The 17,500-nt window shown below is 45.7% G+C and overlaps 1 protein-coding gene across 1 annotated transcript in view; it reads left to right on the top strand.

The window, feature by feature from the left end:
- Positions 1 to 17,500, top strand: part of LOC139550125 (collagen alpha-1(XI) chain-like) — a 182,867-nt gene that overhangs the window by 122,268 nt on the left and 43,099 nt on the right. The window contains exons 29-39 of the mRNA XM_071360770.1: positions 406 to 567; positions 2,129 to 2,182; positions 7,043 to 7,096; positions 8,303 to 8,347; positions 8,456 to 8,509; positions 10,824 to 10,868; positions 11,448 to 11,501; positions 11,791 to 11,898; positions 12,163 to 12,270; positions 14,763 to 14,852; positions 17,089 to 17,142. Coding sequence (XP_071216871.1) covers positions 406 to 567; positions 2,129 to 2,182; positions 7,043 to 7,096; positions 8,303 to 8,347; positions 8,456 to 8,509; positions 10,824 to 10,868; positions 11,448 to 11,501; positions 11,791 to 11,898; positions 12,163 to 12,270; positions 14,763 to 14,852; positions 17,089 to 17,142 — 828 coding nt within the window. The remainder of the gene's footprint in view (positions 1 to 405; positions 568 to 2,128; positions 2,183 to 7,042; positions 7,097 to 8,302; positions 8,348 to 8,455; positions 8,510 to 10,823; positions 10,869 to 11,447; positions 11,502 to 11,790; positions 11,899 to 12,162; positions 12,271 to 14,762; positions 14,853 to 17,088; positions 17,143 to 17,500) is intronic.

Raw genomic sequence — 17,500 nt, 5'->3', positions numbered from 1 at the left:
GGGATTCGATCTAGCAACCTTTCCCTGTTACTAGTCCAACGCTCTAACCACTAGGCTGCCCTGCCGAAGGGTATTCTGTACGAGGGTTGTTGAGAAACACATGCCAACTGCATTCTCAGGTCTGACCCGCCGATGTCAGTAGATCATAATATTCTGTGACTCTGCAATTCAACCATGCTACCACTAGATGTCACCATTTATCATCCCAAGTTTACAGTGTATGCATCTTATGCCTGGCTGCTCAAGTAAAATAAAAAAATATTTATCTTCTTTTTTTTTTACTTTTTAAATGATTAAAGTTAGTTTGCCACTGTTAATATGACGGTGATATTCCATAATAGTCCAAGATGACCCACTGCTCAGTGAACAAAATGCATGTATTTCTATTTCCTGTGTTTTTTTCAGGGAGAGGATGGTTTTCCAGGTTTCAAGGGCGACATGGGCATCAAGGGAGACAAGGGAGAGCTCGGTGTCCTAGGAACCAGAGGTGAAGACGGACCTGAAGGCCCCAAAGGTCGTTCCGGCCCCAACGGAGAGGCTGGCCCCATCGGGTCGGCTGGAGAGAAGGTACTGACGCCTCACAATCACGGTCGTCACTATCACTAAAACTATCACATCGCAGTAAAACTATCACTATCACTAAAACTGTCACTACCACTAAAACAATCACTACCACTACCACTACCACTATCACTACCACTACCACTACCACTATCACTAACCCTATCACTAATCCTATCACTATGACTAACCCTACCACTATCACTATCACTAAACCTACCACTAATCCTACCACTAACCCTACCACTACCACTATCACTATCATTATCACTAACCCTATCACTACCACTACCACTACCACTATCACTATCACTATCACTACCACTACCACTACCACTACCACTACCACTACCACTATCACTACCACTACCACTACTACTATCACTAACCCTACCACTATCACTAACCCTACCACTATCACTACCACTACCACTACCACCATCACTATCACTACCACTATCACTATCACTAACCCTACCACCACCACTATCACTACCACTACCACTACCACTACCACTACCACTACCACTATCACTATCACTGTCACTATCACTAACCCTACCACTACCACTACCACTACCACTACCACTACCACTACCACTACCACTACCACCACCACTATCACTACCACTACCACTACCACTACCACTACCACTATCACTACCACTATCACTATCACTACCCCTACCACTACCACTACCACTACCACTATCACTACCACTACCACTACCACTATCACTGTCACTATCACTAACCCTACCACTATCACTACCACTACCACTACCACTACCACTACCACTATCACTACCACTACCACTACCACTATCACTGTCACTATCACTAACCCTACCACTACCACTACCACTACCACTATCACTATCACTAACCCTACCACTATCACTACCACTACCACTACCACTATCACTAACCCTACCACTACCACTACCACTATCACTAACCCTACCACTACCACTACCACTATCACTACCACTATCACTAACCCTACCACCACCACTACCACTATCACTATCACTAACCCTACCACCACCACTACCACTATCACTACCACTACCACTATCACTACCACTACCACTACCACTATCACTGTCACTATCACTAACCCTACCACCACCACTACCACTATCACTACCACTACCACTATCACTACCACTACCACTACCACTATCACTGTCACTATCACTAACCCTACCACTACCACTACCACTACCACTATCACTGTCACTATCACTAACCCTACCACTACCACTACCACTACCACTACCACTAACCCTACCACTATCACTAACCCTACCACTATGACTAACCCTACCACTATCACTACCACTACCACTACCACTACCACTACCACTATCACTACCACTACCACTACCACTACCACTACCACTATCACTGTCACTATCACTAACCCTACCACTACCACTACCACTACCACTGTCACTATCACTAACCCTACCACTACCACCACCACTACCACTACCACTACCACTATCACTGTCACTATCTTGATCTGTTTTTAAGAACCTGTATTTTCTTTGTTGTTGTTTAGGGTAAACTTGGTGTCCCTGGATTACCCGGTTACCCAGGAAGACAAGGATCTAAGGTATGTGAAAACAGGGAGTGTGTGTGTGTGTGTGTGTGTGTGTGTGTGTGTGTGTGTGTGTGTGTGTGTGTGTGTGTGTGTGTGTGTGTGTGTGTGTGTGTGTGTGTGTGTGTGTGTGTGTGTGTGTGTGTGTGTGTGTGTGTGTGTGTGTGTGCGCGTGTGTGCGCGTGTGTCTGTGTGTGTGTGTGTGTGTGTGTTTATATTGCTGACTCTTCCTCCTACCCATCTTCCACTCATCCACACCCTGAGTTATCCAATCAGGCATCTGCTGATGTCATCACCTGTCCATACTCCTTCCTGTATCTCTGGGCCACCCTTTTGGGCCCTGGTTAGAATTAGTGCGCTATCAAGTGAATAGGGTTCCACTTGGGACAGACACCCCTGTAGCTTGGGACAGACACCCCTGTAGCTTGGGACAGACACCCCTGTAGCTTGGGACAGACACCCCTGTAGCTTGGGACAGACACCCCTGTAGCTTGGGACAGACACCCCTGTAGTTTGGGACAGACACCCCTGTAGCTTGGGACAGACACCCCTGTAGTTTGGGACAGACACCCCTGTAGCTTGGGACAGACACCCCTGTAGCTTGGGACAGACACCCCTGTAGCTTGGGACAGACACCCCTGTAGCTTGGGACAGACACCCCTGTAGCTTGGGACAGACACTCCTGTAGCTTGGGACAGACACCCCTGTAGCTTGGGACAGACACCCCTGTAGCTTGGGACAGACACCCCTGTAGCTTGGGACAGACACCCCTGTAGTTTGGGACAGACACCCCTGTAGCTTGGGACAGACACCCCTGTAGCTTGGGACAGACACCCCTGTAGTTTGGGACAGACACCCCTGTAGCTTGGGACAGACACCCCTGTAGCTTGGGACAGACACCCCTGTAGCTTGGGACAGACACCCCTGTAGCTTGGGACAGACACCCCTGTAGCTTGGGACAGACACCCCTGTAGCTTGGGACAGACACCCCTGTAGCTTGGGACAGACACCCCTGTAGCTTGGGACAGACACTATGCTCGGGGAACGGTTGGTTAAACAGAGTGATTCAGTCACTATGCTCGGGGAATGTTTGATTTAACAGAGTGATTCAGAAACCAGTCCCTGATTAGGAAACAAAGAAAACATGTGTTCTTTCAGCCGTCAAAGCCTGTTTTTGACATAGTTTTAGACATTGTTTTAGAAATGTTCCTAGTGTATGAAAAGGTATTTAGCCGAGGTTTGGAGTTGTTTCAACCTCTCTCTTTTCTTCCCTCTGTAAACCAGTGACTGAGTGTTATTTTTCTTGCTGCGTCGCTCTGGGAGTCTCTGGTTAACAGCTTTCCCCCAGTGTTAATTCACCAAGCTATTTGCAATCGCTTTGTCTGTCTTATGAGTGGAGTGTAAATCAAACCTGGCTGCTATCTTCTCCTCTCCTCCTCTCCTCTCCTCCTCTCCTTCTCTCCTGCCTTTTCCAGCTCTCCTTTCTTCTCTTATCCTTCCTCTCCTCTTCTCCCCTCTCCTCCTCTTCTCCCCTCTCCTCTCCCTGCTCCTCCTCTTCTCCCCTCTCCTCCTCTTCTCCCCTCTCCTCTCCCCCCCTCCTCCTCTTCTCCCCTCTTCTCACTGTTTAGTTTAGCAGAACTTGCAACGATGTGATAAAAAATAATTAAGCCAAAGAGATCCTTCTCCCTTCCTAGCTGTCGTCACAGTTGTTTTTAATGCTGTGTGTGATGGAATGAGTTTAGTCTACACCAAGTAGCACAGTCACTGTACTCACAAGTAGCACAGTCACTGTCCTCACAAGTAGCACAGTCACTGTCCTCACAAATAGAACAGTCACTGTCCTCACAAGTAGCACAGCCACTGTCCTCACAAGTAGCACAGTCACTGTCCTCACAAGTAGCACAGTCACTGTCCTCACAAATAGAACAGTCACTGTCCTCACAAGTAGCACAGTCACTGTCCTCACAAATAGAACAGTCACTGTCCTCACAAGTAGCACAGTCACTGTCCTCACAAGTAGCACAGTCACTGTCCTCACAAATAGCACAGTCACTGTCCTCACAAGTAGCACAGTCACTGTCCTCACAAGTAGCACAGTCACTGTCCTCACAAGTAGAACAGTCACTGTCCTCACAAGTAGCACAGTCACTGTCCTCACAAATAGAACAGTCACTGTCCTCACAAGTAGCACAGTCACTGTCCTCACAAGTAGAACAGTCACTGTCCTCACAAGTAGCACAGTCACTGTCCTCACAAGTAGCACAGTCACTCTCCTCACAAGTAGAACAGTCACTGTCCTCACAAGTAGCACAGTCACTGTCCTCACAAGTAGCACAGTCACTGTCCTCACAAGTAGAACAGTCACTGTCCTCACAAGTAGCACAGTCACTGTCCTCACAAGTAGCACAGTCACTGTCCTCACAAGTAGAACAGTCACTGTCCTCACAAGTAGAACAGTCACTGTCCTCACAAGTAGAACAGTCACTGTCCTCACAAGTAGCACAGTCACTGTCCTCACAAGTAGCACAGTCACTGTCCTCACAAGTAGCACAGTCACTGTCTTCACAAATAGCACAGTCACTGTCCTCACAAGTAGAACAGTCACTGTCCTCACAAATAACACAGTCACTGTCCTCACAAGTAGCATAGTCACTGTCCTCACAAATAGCACAGTCACTGTCCTCACAAGTAGAACAGTCACTGACCTCACAAGTAGAACAGTCACTGTCCTCACAAGTAGCACAGTCACTGTCCTCACAAATAGCACAGTCACTGTCCTCACAAATAGCACAGTCACTGTCCTCACAAGTAGCACAGTCACTGTCCTCACAAGTAGCACAGTCACTGTCCTCACAAGTAGCACAGTCACTGTCCTCACAAGTAGAACAGTCACTGTCCTCACAAGTAGCACAGTCACTGTCCTCACAAGTAGAACAGTCACACATACACAGGTAGACAGCTGTATGCTGTATGAGAGAGCAGGTATATGTGCTATGAAGCACATCAACTATAACACGGAACCCAAACCGGCTGTGAAGCAAAAAAGAAAAAGCATTAAAAAGCATTAAATATTTATGGCAAGCTAGCTTGCACAAGCTAGCTAATTTGTCCTATTTAGCTAGCTTGCTGTTGCTAGCTAATTTGTCGTGGGATATAAACATTGAGTTGGTTTTTTACCTGAAATGCACAAGGTCCTCTACTCCGACAATTAATCCACATAAAACGGACAACCGAATCGTTTCTAGTCATCTCACCTCCTTCCAGGCTTTTTCTTCTCTTGACTTTATATTGCGATTGGCAACGTTCATAAATTAGGTGCATTACCGCCACCGACCTAATTCGTCTTTCAGTCACCCACGTTGGTATAACCAATGAGGAGATGGCATGTGGGTACCTGCTTCTATAAACCAATGAGGAGATGGGAGAGGCAGGACTTGCAGCGCGATCTGCGTCAGAAATAGAACTGACTTCTATTTTAGCCCTTGGCAACGCAGATGCTGGTTGGCGTGCGCGAGCAGTGTGGGTACAATAATTGAATAATATAGATTTCTACATTTACTTTGCACACGACGCGAGCGGTGTAATCGGGGTATAACTATTTTTCTTAATTTATCTGTATTTTCAATGCTACTTGAAGGGATACCACATTGGTAAACTCCTATGGATTTCATTCTTTAGTCAACATGGTGATTATCATGCCACAGTGAGCACTTTGCTGGGTCATTTATTTGACTGGTATTGTGATGGCCATCAATGTGGCAACAGCTTTAAATGGCTGATGTGTATCAAACCGTATCAACCTCATCTTTCTCTCCTATGTCTTTGTTTACAACTGTGTGCTAACAAGCTAGCGCCGCTTAGGTTTTTAGCGAGACAAGACAAAACCCTTTTAGCCCTGTGCCCCTTTCTATTCTGTGTGAGGCTTGATTATATTGGACAGAGGTCACTTGAAATGTAGCATCTAGTCCTGTCCACTCTTCCTCTCTCTATACACCTCTCTACCCACCCCTCTCTGTCCACCTCTCTATCCATCTCTCTTCTCCATCTCTCTATCCATCTATTTTCTCCATCTCTCTATCCACCTCTCTACCCACCCATCTCTGTCCACCTCTCTATCCATCTCTCTTCTCCATCTCTCTTCTCCATCTCTCTATCCATCTCTCTTCTCCATCTCTCTTCTCCATCTCTCTATCCATCTCTCTTCTCCATCTCTCTATCTATCTCTCTTCTCCATCTCTCTTCTCCATCTCTCTATCCATCTCTCTTCTCCATCTCTCTTCTCCATCTCTCTTCTCCATCTCTCTATCCATCTCTCTTCTCCATCTCTCTATCCATCTCTCTATCCATTTCTCTTCTCCATCTCTCTATCCATCTATTTTCTCCATCTCTCTATCATCTCTCTATGCATCTCTCTATCCATCTATTTTCTCCATCTCTCCATCCATCTATTTTCTCCATCTCTCTCCCTCTCTCTTCTCCATCTCTCTATCCATTTCTCTTCTCCATCTCTCTATCCATCTATTTTCTCCATCTCTCTCCCTCTCTCTTCTCCATCTCTCTATCCATCTCTCTATCCATCTCTCTATCCATCTATTTTCTCCATCTCTCTATCCATCTATTTTCTCCATCTCTCTCCCTCTCTCTTCTCCATCTCTCTATCCATTTCTCTTCTCCATCTCTCTATCCATCTCTCTTCTCCATCTCTCTATCCATCTTTCTTCTCCATCTCTCTATCCATCTCTCTTCTTCCTGCCTCTATCCATCTCTCTTCTCCATCTCTCTATCCATCTCTCTTCTTCCTGCCTCTATCCATCTCTTTTCTTCCTCTCTCCCTGTATTGCTCCTTCTGTTCTCTAACCATCTCTCCGTTCACAGGGCTCCAGTGGCTTCCCTGGATTCCTCGGATCCAACGGAGAGAAAGGAGGAAGGGTGAGGCTCTTCAGATCATTCCATTACTTACGACTTTCTTTTCAAAGACTTCTATCGTAACATGTCTCTTCACCCTCCATGACACCAGTCTGAAATACTCTCGTGGAGCTACAGTCCTTAACCTCCAAGTAGAAGGAAAAGTAAAGTACGACAAAGTAAAGTACAGCAAGTTGATTCAAGAAGAACTACTGCCGATGTAAAGTAGGACATGTAGAGTCAGGAAGAACTACTGCCAAAGTAAAGTAGGACAAGTAGAGTCAAGAAGAACTACTGCCAAAGTAAAGTAGGACAAGTAGGGTAGGGAAAAACTACTGCCAAAGTAAAGTAGGACAAGTAGGGTTAGAAATAACTACTGCCGAAGTAAAGTAGGACAAGTAGGGTCAGGAAGAACTACTGCCAAAGTAAAGTAGGACAAGTAGAGTCAAGAAGAACTACTGCCGATGTAAAGAATCAAGTCAGTACAACTCAATAGTAGGGGAAGTGGAACATCGAAGTCTAGAAGTCTAGCACTGCAGGAGTCCAGAGGGGAGAGGATGGTTGGAGAGGAGAGGAGGGAGGAGAGAGGAGGGAGAGAGGAGAAGAGAGGAGAAGAGGTGGGGGGGGGGGGTATTGGGGGGGAAGTAAGAAGGGGGAGAGGAAATTGGTTAAAAAAAAAGCTCCTTTCCTCTCAAACAGACAGACAGACAGGTGAGGAGTGAGAAGTAGACAGATACATTCCCAAATGGTACCCTATTCCCTATGTAGTGCACTACTTTACGCTAGGGATCTATGGGGACCTAGTGCACTAAATAGGGAATAGAGTGCCATTTGGGACACTAACCCTAGACACCTCAGGAGCCAATATACCAGAGCTGACAGGCAGGTCACGCTGTCAACCCAAGTGCCTCTGGGTAATGTGGGTATATGTCAACTCACCACGTGCCCTGATTTTCTGATTTATTTCTCTAAAAGATGTTGCAGATTCTTTTATCTCATTCGTCCACAGAGCAGTGGAGGAGTCTGTCTGAGGAGCTATAGTGTGTTCGAATGATCTTAACTGTGTGTGTATAGATTCATCTGTAATTACTGTTTGCCTCGTGTTTATCAGTCAATATATAACTATATCCTTTCTATTACACTTATATCAAGTTTGATTGTTTGTTTGTACTTTGAACCCCCCTAGTCTCACGAAATAAAGAGGTTTGTGTGGTTGTGGGTGTTTTTCAGGGTATCGCTGGTAAATCTGGACCCAGAGGACAACGTGGCCCAACGGTAAGAACCTGGAAATTCGTCAGTTGGTCCGCAGTCTATTCTCTCTCCAACACAACACCTTCTCTGACTTGCGAGATGATTGATCTTCTCTGTGTTCCTGTAATCTAGGGTCCCCGTGGTGGAAGAGGTGCCAGGGGACCAACTGGAAAGCCAGGTGCTAAGGTCAGTTACATCTGTCTCTAACTCAGGTAGAAGATAAGTGTCATCTAACCAGGACAATGTCCCATCCAGAAACAACTTCTAGCCATATTGGTTCTATGATACATGGCAAACTACATCAAGTGCAGCTCAGATGTCTGAAAGTATTTAACATGATTTGACCCGGGTCTACTTTACATTATAATAATAATAATAATAATACTAATAATGGTAATAACTTTATTTGTGTAGTGCTTTTCAATACTAGTAAGAAAGTGCATCGCATCATACAATAATACAATGAAATAAAAGTACAGTTGTGGCCAAAAGTTTGACACAAATATAAATCTTCACAAAGTTTGCTGTTTCAGTGTCTTTAGATATTTTTGTCAAGATGTTACTATGGAATACTGAAGTATAATTACAAGCATTTCATAAGTGTCAAAGGCTTTTATTGACAATTACATGAAGTTGATGCAAGAGTCAATATTTGCAGTGTTGACCCTTCTTTTTCAGGACCTCAGCAATCCGCCCTGGCATGCTGTCAATTAACTTCTGGGCCACATCCTGACTGATGGCAGCCCATTCTTGCATAATCAATGCTTTGAGTTTGTCAGAATTTGTGGGTTTATGTTTGTCCACCTGCGTCTTGAGGATTGACCACAAGTTCTCAATGGGATTAAGGTCTGGGGAGTTTCCTCGCCATGGACCCAAAATATCGATATTTTGTTCCCCGAGCCACTTAGTTATCACTTTTGCCTTATGGCAAGGTGCTCCATCATGTTGGAAAAGGCATTGTTCATCACCAAACTGTTCCTGGATGGTTGGGAGAAGTTGCTCTCGGAGGATGTGTTGGTACCATTCTTTATTCATGGCTGTGTTCTTAGGCAAAATTGAATGGTCTCAGGATGCTTTACTGTTGGCATGACACAGGACTGATGGTAGCGCTCACCTTGTCTTCTCCAGACAAGCTTTTTTCCGGATGCCCCAAACAATTGGACAGGGGATTCATCAGAGAAAAGGACTTTACCCCAGTCCTCAGCAGTCCAATCCCTGTACCTTTTGCAGAATATCAGTCTTTACCTGATGTTTTTCCTGGAGAGAAGTGGCTTCTTTGCTGCCCTTCTTGACACCAGGCCATCCTCCAAAAGTCTTCGCCTCACTGTGCGTGCAGATGCACTCACACCTGCCTGCTGCCATTCCTGAGCAAGCTCTGTACTGGTGGTGCCCCGATCCCGCAGCCGAATCAACTTTAGGATACGGTCCTGGTACTTTCTGGACTTTCTTGGGCGCCCTGAAGCCTTCTTCACAAGAATTGAACCGCTCTCCTTGAAGTTCTTGATGATCCGATAAATGGTTGATTTAAGTGCAATCTTACTGGCAGCAATATCCCTGCCTGTGAAGGCCTTTTTGTGCAAAGCAATGATGAAGGCACGTGTTTCCTTGCAGGTAACCATGGTTGACAGAGGAAGAACAATGATTCCAAGCACCACCCTCCTTTTGAAGCTTCCAGTCAGCATGACAGAGTGATCTCCAGCCTTGTCCTCGTCAACACTCACACCTGTGTTAACGAGAGAATCACTGACATGATGTCAGCTGGTCCTTTTGTGGCAGGGCTGAAATGCAGTGGAAATTATTTTTGGGGGGATTCAGTTCATTTGCATGGCAAAGAGGGACTTTGCTATTAATTGCAATTCATCTGATCACTCCTCATAACATTCTGGACTATATGCAAATTGCCATCATACAAACGGAGGCAGCAGACTTTGTGAAAATTCATATTTGTGTCATTCTCAAAACTTTTGGCCATGACTGTACTAAGAAACAAAAACGTTAAGAAAAAAAAGAAAAGAAAAAAAAGATAGCTATTTAAAAGCTTACATTAAAATCATCTTTCTAAAATTATGTGTTCAGCAGGGATTTAAAAAGAGGCACTGAGTCTGCAACCCTGATCTCTGGCAGACCATTCCACAGTCTAGGGGCCCTAATGGAAAATACCCTGTCTCCTTTAGTTTTCAACCTAGACTCTGGATTGTACATCTCTTCACTTGTAAAGAGTAGATACGCTAGCTTGGTCACTGGGTCTGATTGGTAAATAGAGCTGTGTGTCACCAAGAGGAAGGATATACAGGGAATAAAAGGATGGGCCCCAGAACTGACCCCTAAGGGACACAATTGTGAAAAAGTTGCTGGGGATGATACGGAACCACCCGTGCTCACTAAGGAACATCTGCCACAAAGATATGACCTGAAGCAGTCAAGGACAATGCCGGAGATTCCCACCCAACCCTCCAGCCTATGAAGAGTCTATATCTGACTGTGTTTGTCTGCTCCACAGGGAACATCAGGCAACGACGGACCTCCCGGTGGATCAGGAGAGAGAGTGAGTACTAAATATATGTATTCTGTTCTATTGCAAAGAATCTGAAGAGATGTTTTAGTTTGTTTTAGTTTGGAGGCCATTGGGAGGAGGTTGAGGATAAAGCATGGTTTTAGTTTGGAGGCCATTGGGAGGAGGTGTGAGGATAAAGGATGGTTTTAGTTTGGAGGCCATTGGGAGGAGGTGTGAGGATAAAGGATGGTTTTAGTTTGGAGGCCATTGGGAGGAGGTTGAGGATAAAGGATGGTTTTAGTTTGGAGGCCGTTGGGAGGAGGTGTGAGGATAAAGGATGGTTTTAGTTTGGAGGCCATTGGGAGGATGTGTGAGGATAAAGGATGGTTTTAGTTTGGAGGCCATTGGGAGGAGGTTGAGGATAAAGGATGGTTTTAGTTTGGAGGCCATTGGGAGGAGGTTGAGGATAAAGGATGGTTTTAGTTTGGAGGCCATTGGGAGGAGGTTGAGGATAAAGGATGGTTTTAGTTTGGAGGCCATTGGGAGGAGGTTGAGGATAAAGGATGGTTTTAGTTTGGATGTTTGGAGGTTGAGGATAAAGGAAGTTAATTTCTTCTTCTTTTATCTCAGGGACCTCAAGGACCCCAGGGGCCAGTCGGCTTCCCAGGACCTAAGGGCCCTAATGTAAGTACCCTTCCCAGGACCTAAGGGCCCTAATGTAAGTACCCTTCCCAGAACCTAAGGGCCCTAATGTAAGTACCCTTCCCAGAACCTAAGGTCCCTAACGTAAGTACCCTTCCCAGAACCTATGGGCCCTAATGTAAGTACCCTTCCCAGAACCTAAGGGCCCTAACCTATGTACCCTTCCCTCTCCTTTAAAATAGCTGATGGTACTACAGTATGTATTACAGTATCATTCTACTTCAGAAATGTGGTCCCTATTAACTGAACCTGTCCATCTCATCTCCCTCAGGGGCCCCCAGGTAAAGACGGAATGCCTGGTCACCCTGGGCAGAGAGGAGAGACAGGTTTCCAGGGAAAGACTGGGCCACCTGGGCCTGGAGGGGTTGTAGGACCTCAGGTAGGCTCACATACTACACACTACAAACTACACACTACACACTATATACTACACACTACACACTATATACTATACGCTACACAATACACAATACACACTAAACATGTTTATCAGGACACTAGGGAAATGAACCTGTAATCCTTCACACACTAAATGATTTGTAAAACCTTACTTGAAAAGCTTTGAATCACTTGTTTACTGTCATCTAATAAGTATAAACAGGTGATACAGTATGTAACCTGGTGTTGTGTCTCTGTCTGACAGGGACCAACGGGAGAGACCGGCGGCATCGGAGAGAGAGGACACCCTGGTTCCCCTGGACCCCCCGGAGAGCAAGGTTTACCTGGAGCTGCTGGGAAAGAAGGAGGAAAGGTAAACAAACTCCCCCTATGACTCGACAATGGTCTCACCCGGCCAAAGCATATTATGAAGAAAATGGGTGGGGGGTGGGGGTGGTTGAAAACACAATCACAAATGAGCTTTGTCTATTGAAATGCCAGAATAGGAACAATGAATAACAGCACTTACTGTTGTCATGGAAAACCTCATCGGCACATATCTAACCATTTACGCTAATTTCCAAAATCTTGAGAATAAATTTCATGAAAATAGCAACAGGTTATTTTCCAAGATCCTCTTTTAAAATGTGCTCATTGAAGATGATGACGATTAGATGTGACATTCACATTGTCAATGTGGAGTAGGTGAAACAGAATCTTAGGATCTGATGTTCTGAGTTCAGAGTACGAGAGAAATTACATTGGTGGAGGTTCAATTCTACAACCAACTAAAAAGGAAGCGATTCCCAAACCTTCCATAACAAAGCTATCGCCCACAGAGAGATGAATCTGGAGAAGAGTCCCCTAAGCAAGCTGGTCCTAGGGCTCTGTTCACAAACACAAGACGCCACAGAGCCCCAGGACAACAACACAATTAGACCCAAACAAATCATGACAAAACAAAAAGAGAATTACTATACACATTGAAAAGAATTAACGAAAAAACTGATCAAACTAGAATGCTATTTGACCCTAAACAGAGAGTACACAGTGGCAGAATACCTGACCATTGTGACTGACCCAAACTTAAGGAAAGCTTTGACTATGTACAGACTCAGTGAACATAGCCTTGCTATTGAGAAAGGCTGCCGTAGGCAGACCTGGCTCTCAAGAAAAGACAGGATATGTGCTCACTGCCCACAAAATGAGGTGGAAACTGAGCTGCACTTCTTAACCTCCTGATGTATGACCATATTAGAGACACATATTTCCCTCAGATTACAGACCCACAAAGAATTCTAAAATGAATCCAATTTTGATAAACTCCAATATTTATTGGGTGAAATACTATAATGTGCCATCACAGCAGCGAAATGTGTGACCTGTTGCCACAAGAAAAGGTTAACCAGTGAAGAACAAACAACATTATGGTCCAGGAATAGAACAGAGATAGACTGGGGTGATACAGGAATATAACAGAGAGACTGGGGTCATACAGGAATAGAACAGAGAGACTGGGGTGATACAGGAATATAACAGAGAGAGAGACTGGGGTGATACAGGAATATAACAGAGAGACTGGGGTGATACAGGAATAGAACAGAGAGAGACTGGGGTGATACAGGAATAGAACAGAGAGACTGGGGTGATACAGGAATATAACAGAGAGAGACTAGGGTGATACAGGAATAGAACAGAAAGACTGGGGTGATACAGGAATATAACAGAGAGAGACTGGGGTGATACAGGAATATAACAGAGAGAGAGACTGGGGTGATACAGGAATAGAACAGAGAGAGACTGGGCTGATACAGGAATACAACAGAGAGACTGGGGTGATACAGGAATAGAACAGAGAGACTGGGGTGATACAGGAATAGAACAGAGAGACTGGGGTGATACAGGAATATAACAGAGAGAGAGAGACTGGGGTGATACAGGAATATAACAGAGAGAGACTAGGGTGATACAGGAATAGAACAGAGAGACTGGGGTGATACAGGAATAGAACAGAGAGACTGGGGTGATACAGGAATAGAACAGAGAGAGAGACTGGGGTGATACAGGAATAGAACAGAGAGACTGGGGTGATACAGGAATATAACAGAGAGAGACTGGGGTGATACAGGAATATAACAGAGAGAGACTGGGGTGATACAGGAATATAACAGAGAGACTGGGGTGATACAGGAATATAACAGAGAGAGACTGGGGTGATACAGGAATATAACAGAGAGACTGGGGTGATACAGGAATATAACAGAGAGACTGGGGTGATACAGGAATATAACAGAGAGAGACTGGGGTGATACAGGAAAAGAACAGAGAGACTGGGGTGATACAGGAATAGAACAGAGAGACTGGGGTGATACAGGAATAGAACAGAGAGACTGGGGTGATACAGGAATAGAACAGAGAGACTGGGGTGATACAGGAATAGAACAGAGAGAGACTGGGGTGATACAGGAATAGAACAGAGAGACTGGGGGTGATACAGGAATATAACAGAGAGACTGGGGTGATACAGGAATATAACAGAGAGAGAGACTGGGGGTGATACAGGAATAGAACAGATAGACTGGGGTGATACAGGAATAGATCAGAGAGAGAGACTAGGGTGATACAGGAATAGAACAGACATTTATACATCAATAAAATAATTTTACAGTCATCCCATGTTGGTTATCATGACAATTTGTCCATTGTTACTAATACCAATACAGATACAGTATAATACAGAAAGAAATAAACATTTGTTAATTCTCTTTTTTGGTTACTATGCACTTGACATTATACATCAATTGAAAGGCTATGTCTGTCATGATATGACCTATCTCATGTAGTCTTCCTCTATCTCTCCTCCAGGGTGACCCAGGTCCAATGGGTACGTCTGGGAAGGTTGGTCCAGCTGGGCTCCGGGGCTTCGCTGGACAGAGAGGTCTTCCTGGGGCAAATGTAAGACTGTGTTACCCTTCCATCCATACAGCACCCTCCATGGAAACACCACATTATCAACACAAATACAGTGTATAGAGGCTGTTATCAGGACATATACAGTATATAGAGACTGTTATCAGGACATATACAGTATATAAAGACTGTTATCAGGACATTTACAGTATATAGAGACTGTTATCAGGACATATACAGTATATAGAGACTGTTATCAGGACATTTACAGTATATAGAGACTGTTATCAGGACATATACAGTATATAGAGACTGTTATCAGGACATTTACAGTATATAGAGACTGTTATCAGGACATATACAGTATATAGAGACTGTTATCAGGACATTTACAGTATATAGAGACTGTTATCAGGACATATACAGTATATAGAGACTGTTATCAACACATATACAGTATATAGGATCACACAATCACGTATTACTACCAGCTGTTTGTGGCACCGGTTCCTCCTTGGATATATACCAGCTGATGATGGTCTTCTCTGGGTGAGAGGATCTTCATTCTAATGGACTTACTAATAGGTCCACCATATTAAAACAATCTGAGGTGAGAGACAACTTCTCTGAATATGCAGTAGGCAACATATTTGCGTAGTCACACATGTTGCATCCATTCTTGATCCTTTAATAGACAGAGTCCGAGAGACCTATTACCTAGGCTGAACACACACACACACACACACACACACTCACCTTCACACACTCATACACACACACACACGCTCACACTCCTCTCCACCCGGTCTTTTAGTGAGAGCCACACGAGCGATTTATGGGCCAGATTTATGGGTAAATAACTTCCAGTGTTGCTGTGGTACTTCCAGGGTTCTAATACACAGTGGTAGACTGTGGTAGAGGAGAGATGAGAGCACACACACACACACACACACACACACACACACACACACACACACACACACACACACACACACACACACACACACACACACACACACACACACACACACACACACACACACACACACACACACACTCACACGCTCCACCACCCTCTGGCTCTGTCTTTCTTGGCTGAGGCTCAGTGTGTAAATGTAAATGACCCATTAGAACAAAAGCCTTGCCTGCCTCTAGCCAGCCGCAGCCCTAATCAGATGGTACCTCTACCACTAGTACTGCTGGTGACACCGCCATGACGGCTGGGAGTTACGGTGGCTGGGCCCAGGAGTTACGACAGTGTGGCTGGGACCAGGAGTTACGACAGTGTGGCTGGGCCCAGGAGTTACGACCGTGTGGCTGGGACCAGGAGTTACGACAGTGTGGCTGGGACCAGGAGTTACGACAGTGTGGCTGGGACCTGGAGTTACGACAGTGTGGCTGGGACCAGGAGTTACGACAGTGTGGTTGGGACCAGGAGTTACGACAGTGTGGCTGGGACCAGGAGTTACGACAGTGTGGCTGGGACCTGGAGTTACGACAGTGTGGCTGGGACCTGGAGTTACGACAGTGTGGCTGGGACCTGGAGTTACGACAGTGTGGCTGGGACCTGGAGTTACGACGGTGTGGCTGGGGCTAGGAGTTACGACGGTGTGGCTGGGACCAGGTGTTACGACAGTGTGGCTGGGACCAGGAGTTACGACAGTGTGGCTGGGACCAGGAGTTACGACAGTGTGGCTGGGACCAGGAGTTACGACAGTGTGGCTGGGACCAGGAGTTACGACAGTGTGGCTGGGACCAGGAGTTACGACCGTGTGGCTGGGACCAGGAGTTACGACAGTGTGGCTGGGACCAGGAGTTACGACAGTGTGGCTGGGACCTGGAGTTACGACAGTGTGGCTGGGACCAGGAGTTACGACAGTGTGGCTGGGACCAGGAGTTACGACGGTGTGGCTGGGACCAGGAGTTACGACAGTGTGGCTGGGACTAGGAGCTACGACAGTGTGGCTGGGACCAGGAGTTACGACAGTGTGGCTGGGACCAGGAGTTACGACAGTGTGGCTGGGACTAGGAGTTACGATAGTGTGGCTGGGACTAGGAGTTACGATAGTGTTTTATCTAATAGTGGATGGTTTTGGCGGGCCTCGAAATCCTTGCTCACACATACACTCTCTCGCTGTCTCTCTCTCACACACACAACCACACACGCGCACACACACACACCTACTCAGCCACACTCTCTCTTTCATACACACATATATGTACACACACACACAGTCTAACCCTCTTGTCCTCTCTCTCTTCTCTTGTTCTCTCCATCCAGGGTCCAGCTGGTTTGAAGGGAGGTGAAGGACCACAGGGTGCCCAAGGCCCCAACGTAAGTATTGCGTTACCATGGTTATCCCGTCACTCCCGCCACCGTATTGAGAATGTTATTTTAGAGACTCTGAGCAACACATGGTAATGAGGTCTGCTTATAGCCTGGTAGGCAGAGCAGGTGGTTGGTCCATAATGAGGTCTGATTATAGCCTGGTAGGCAGGACAGGTGGTTGGTCCATAATGACGTCTGATTATAGCCTGGTAGGCAGAGCAGGTGGTTGGTCCATAATGAGGTCTGATTATAGCCTGGTAGGCAGAGCAGGTGGTTGGTCCATAATGAGGTCTGATTATAGCCTGGTAGGCAGAGCAGGTGGTTGGTCCATAATGAGGTCTGATTATAGCCTGGTAGGCAGATC

Source organism: Salvelinus alpinus, chromosome 23 (genome assembly GCF_045679555.1).
Source record: "Salvelinus alpinus chromosome 23, SLU_Salpinus.1, whole genome shotgun sequence".
Taxonomy (NCBI): Eukaryota; Metazoa; Chordata; class Actinopteri; order Salmoniformes; family Salmonidae; genus Salvelinus; species Salvelinus alpinus.
Note: the sequence above shows the minus strand (reverse complement) of the source record. Positions and strands in the feature narration are given on the sequence as shown.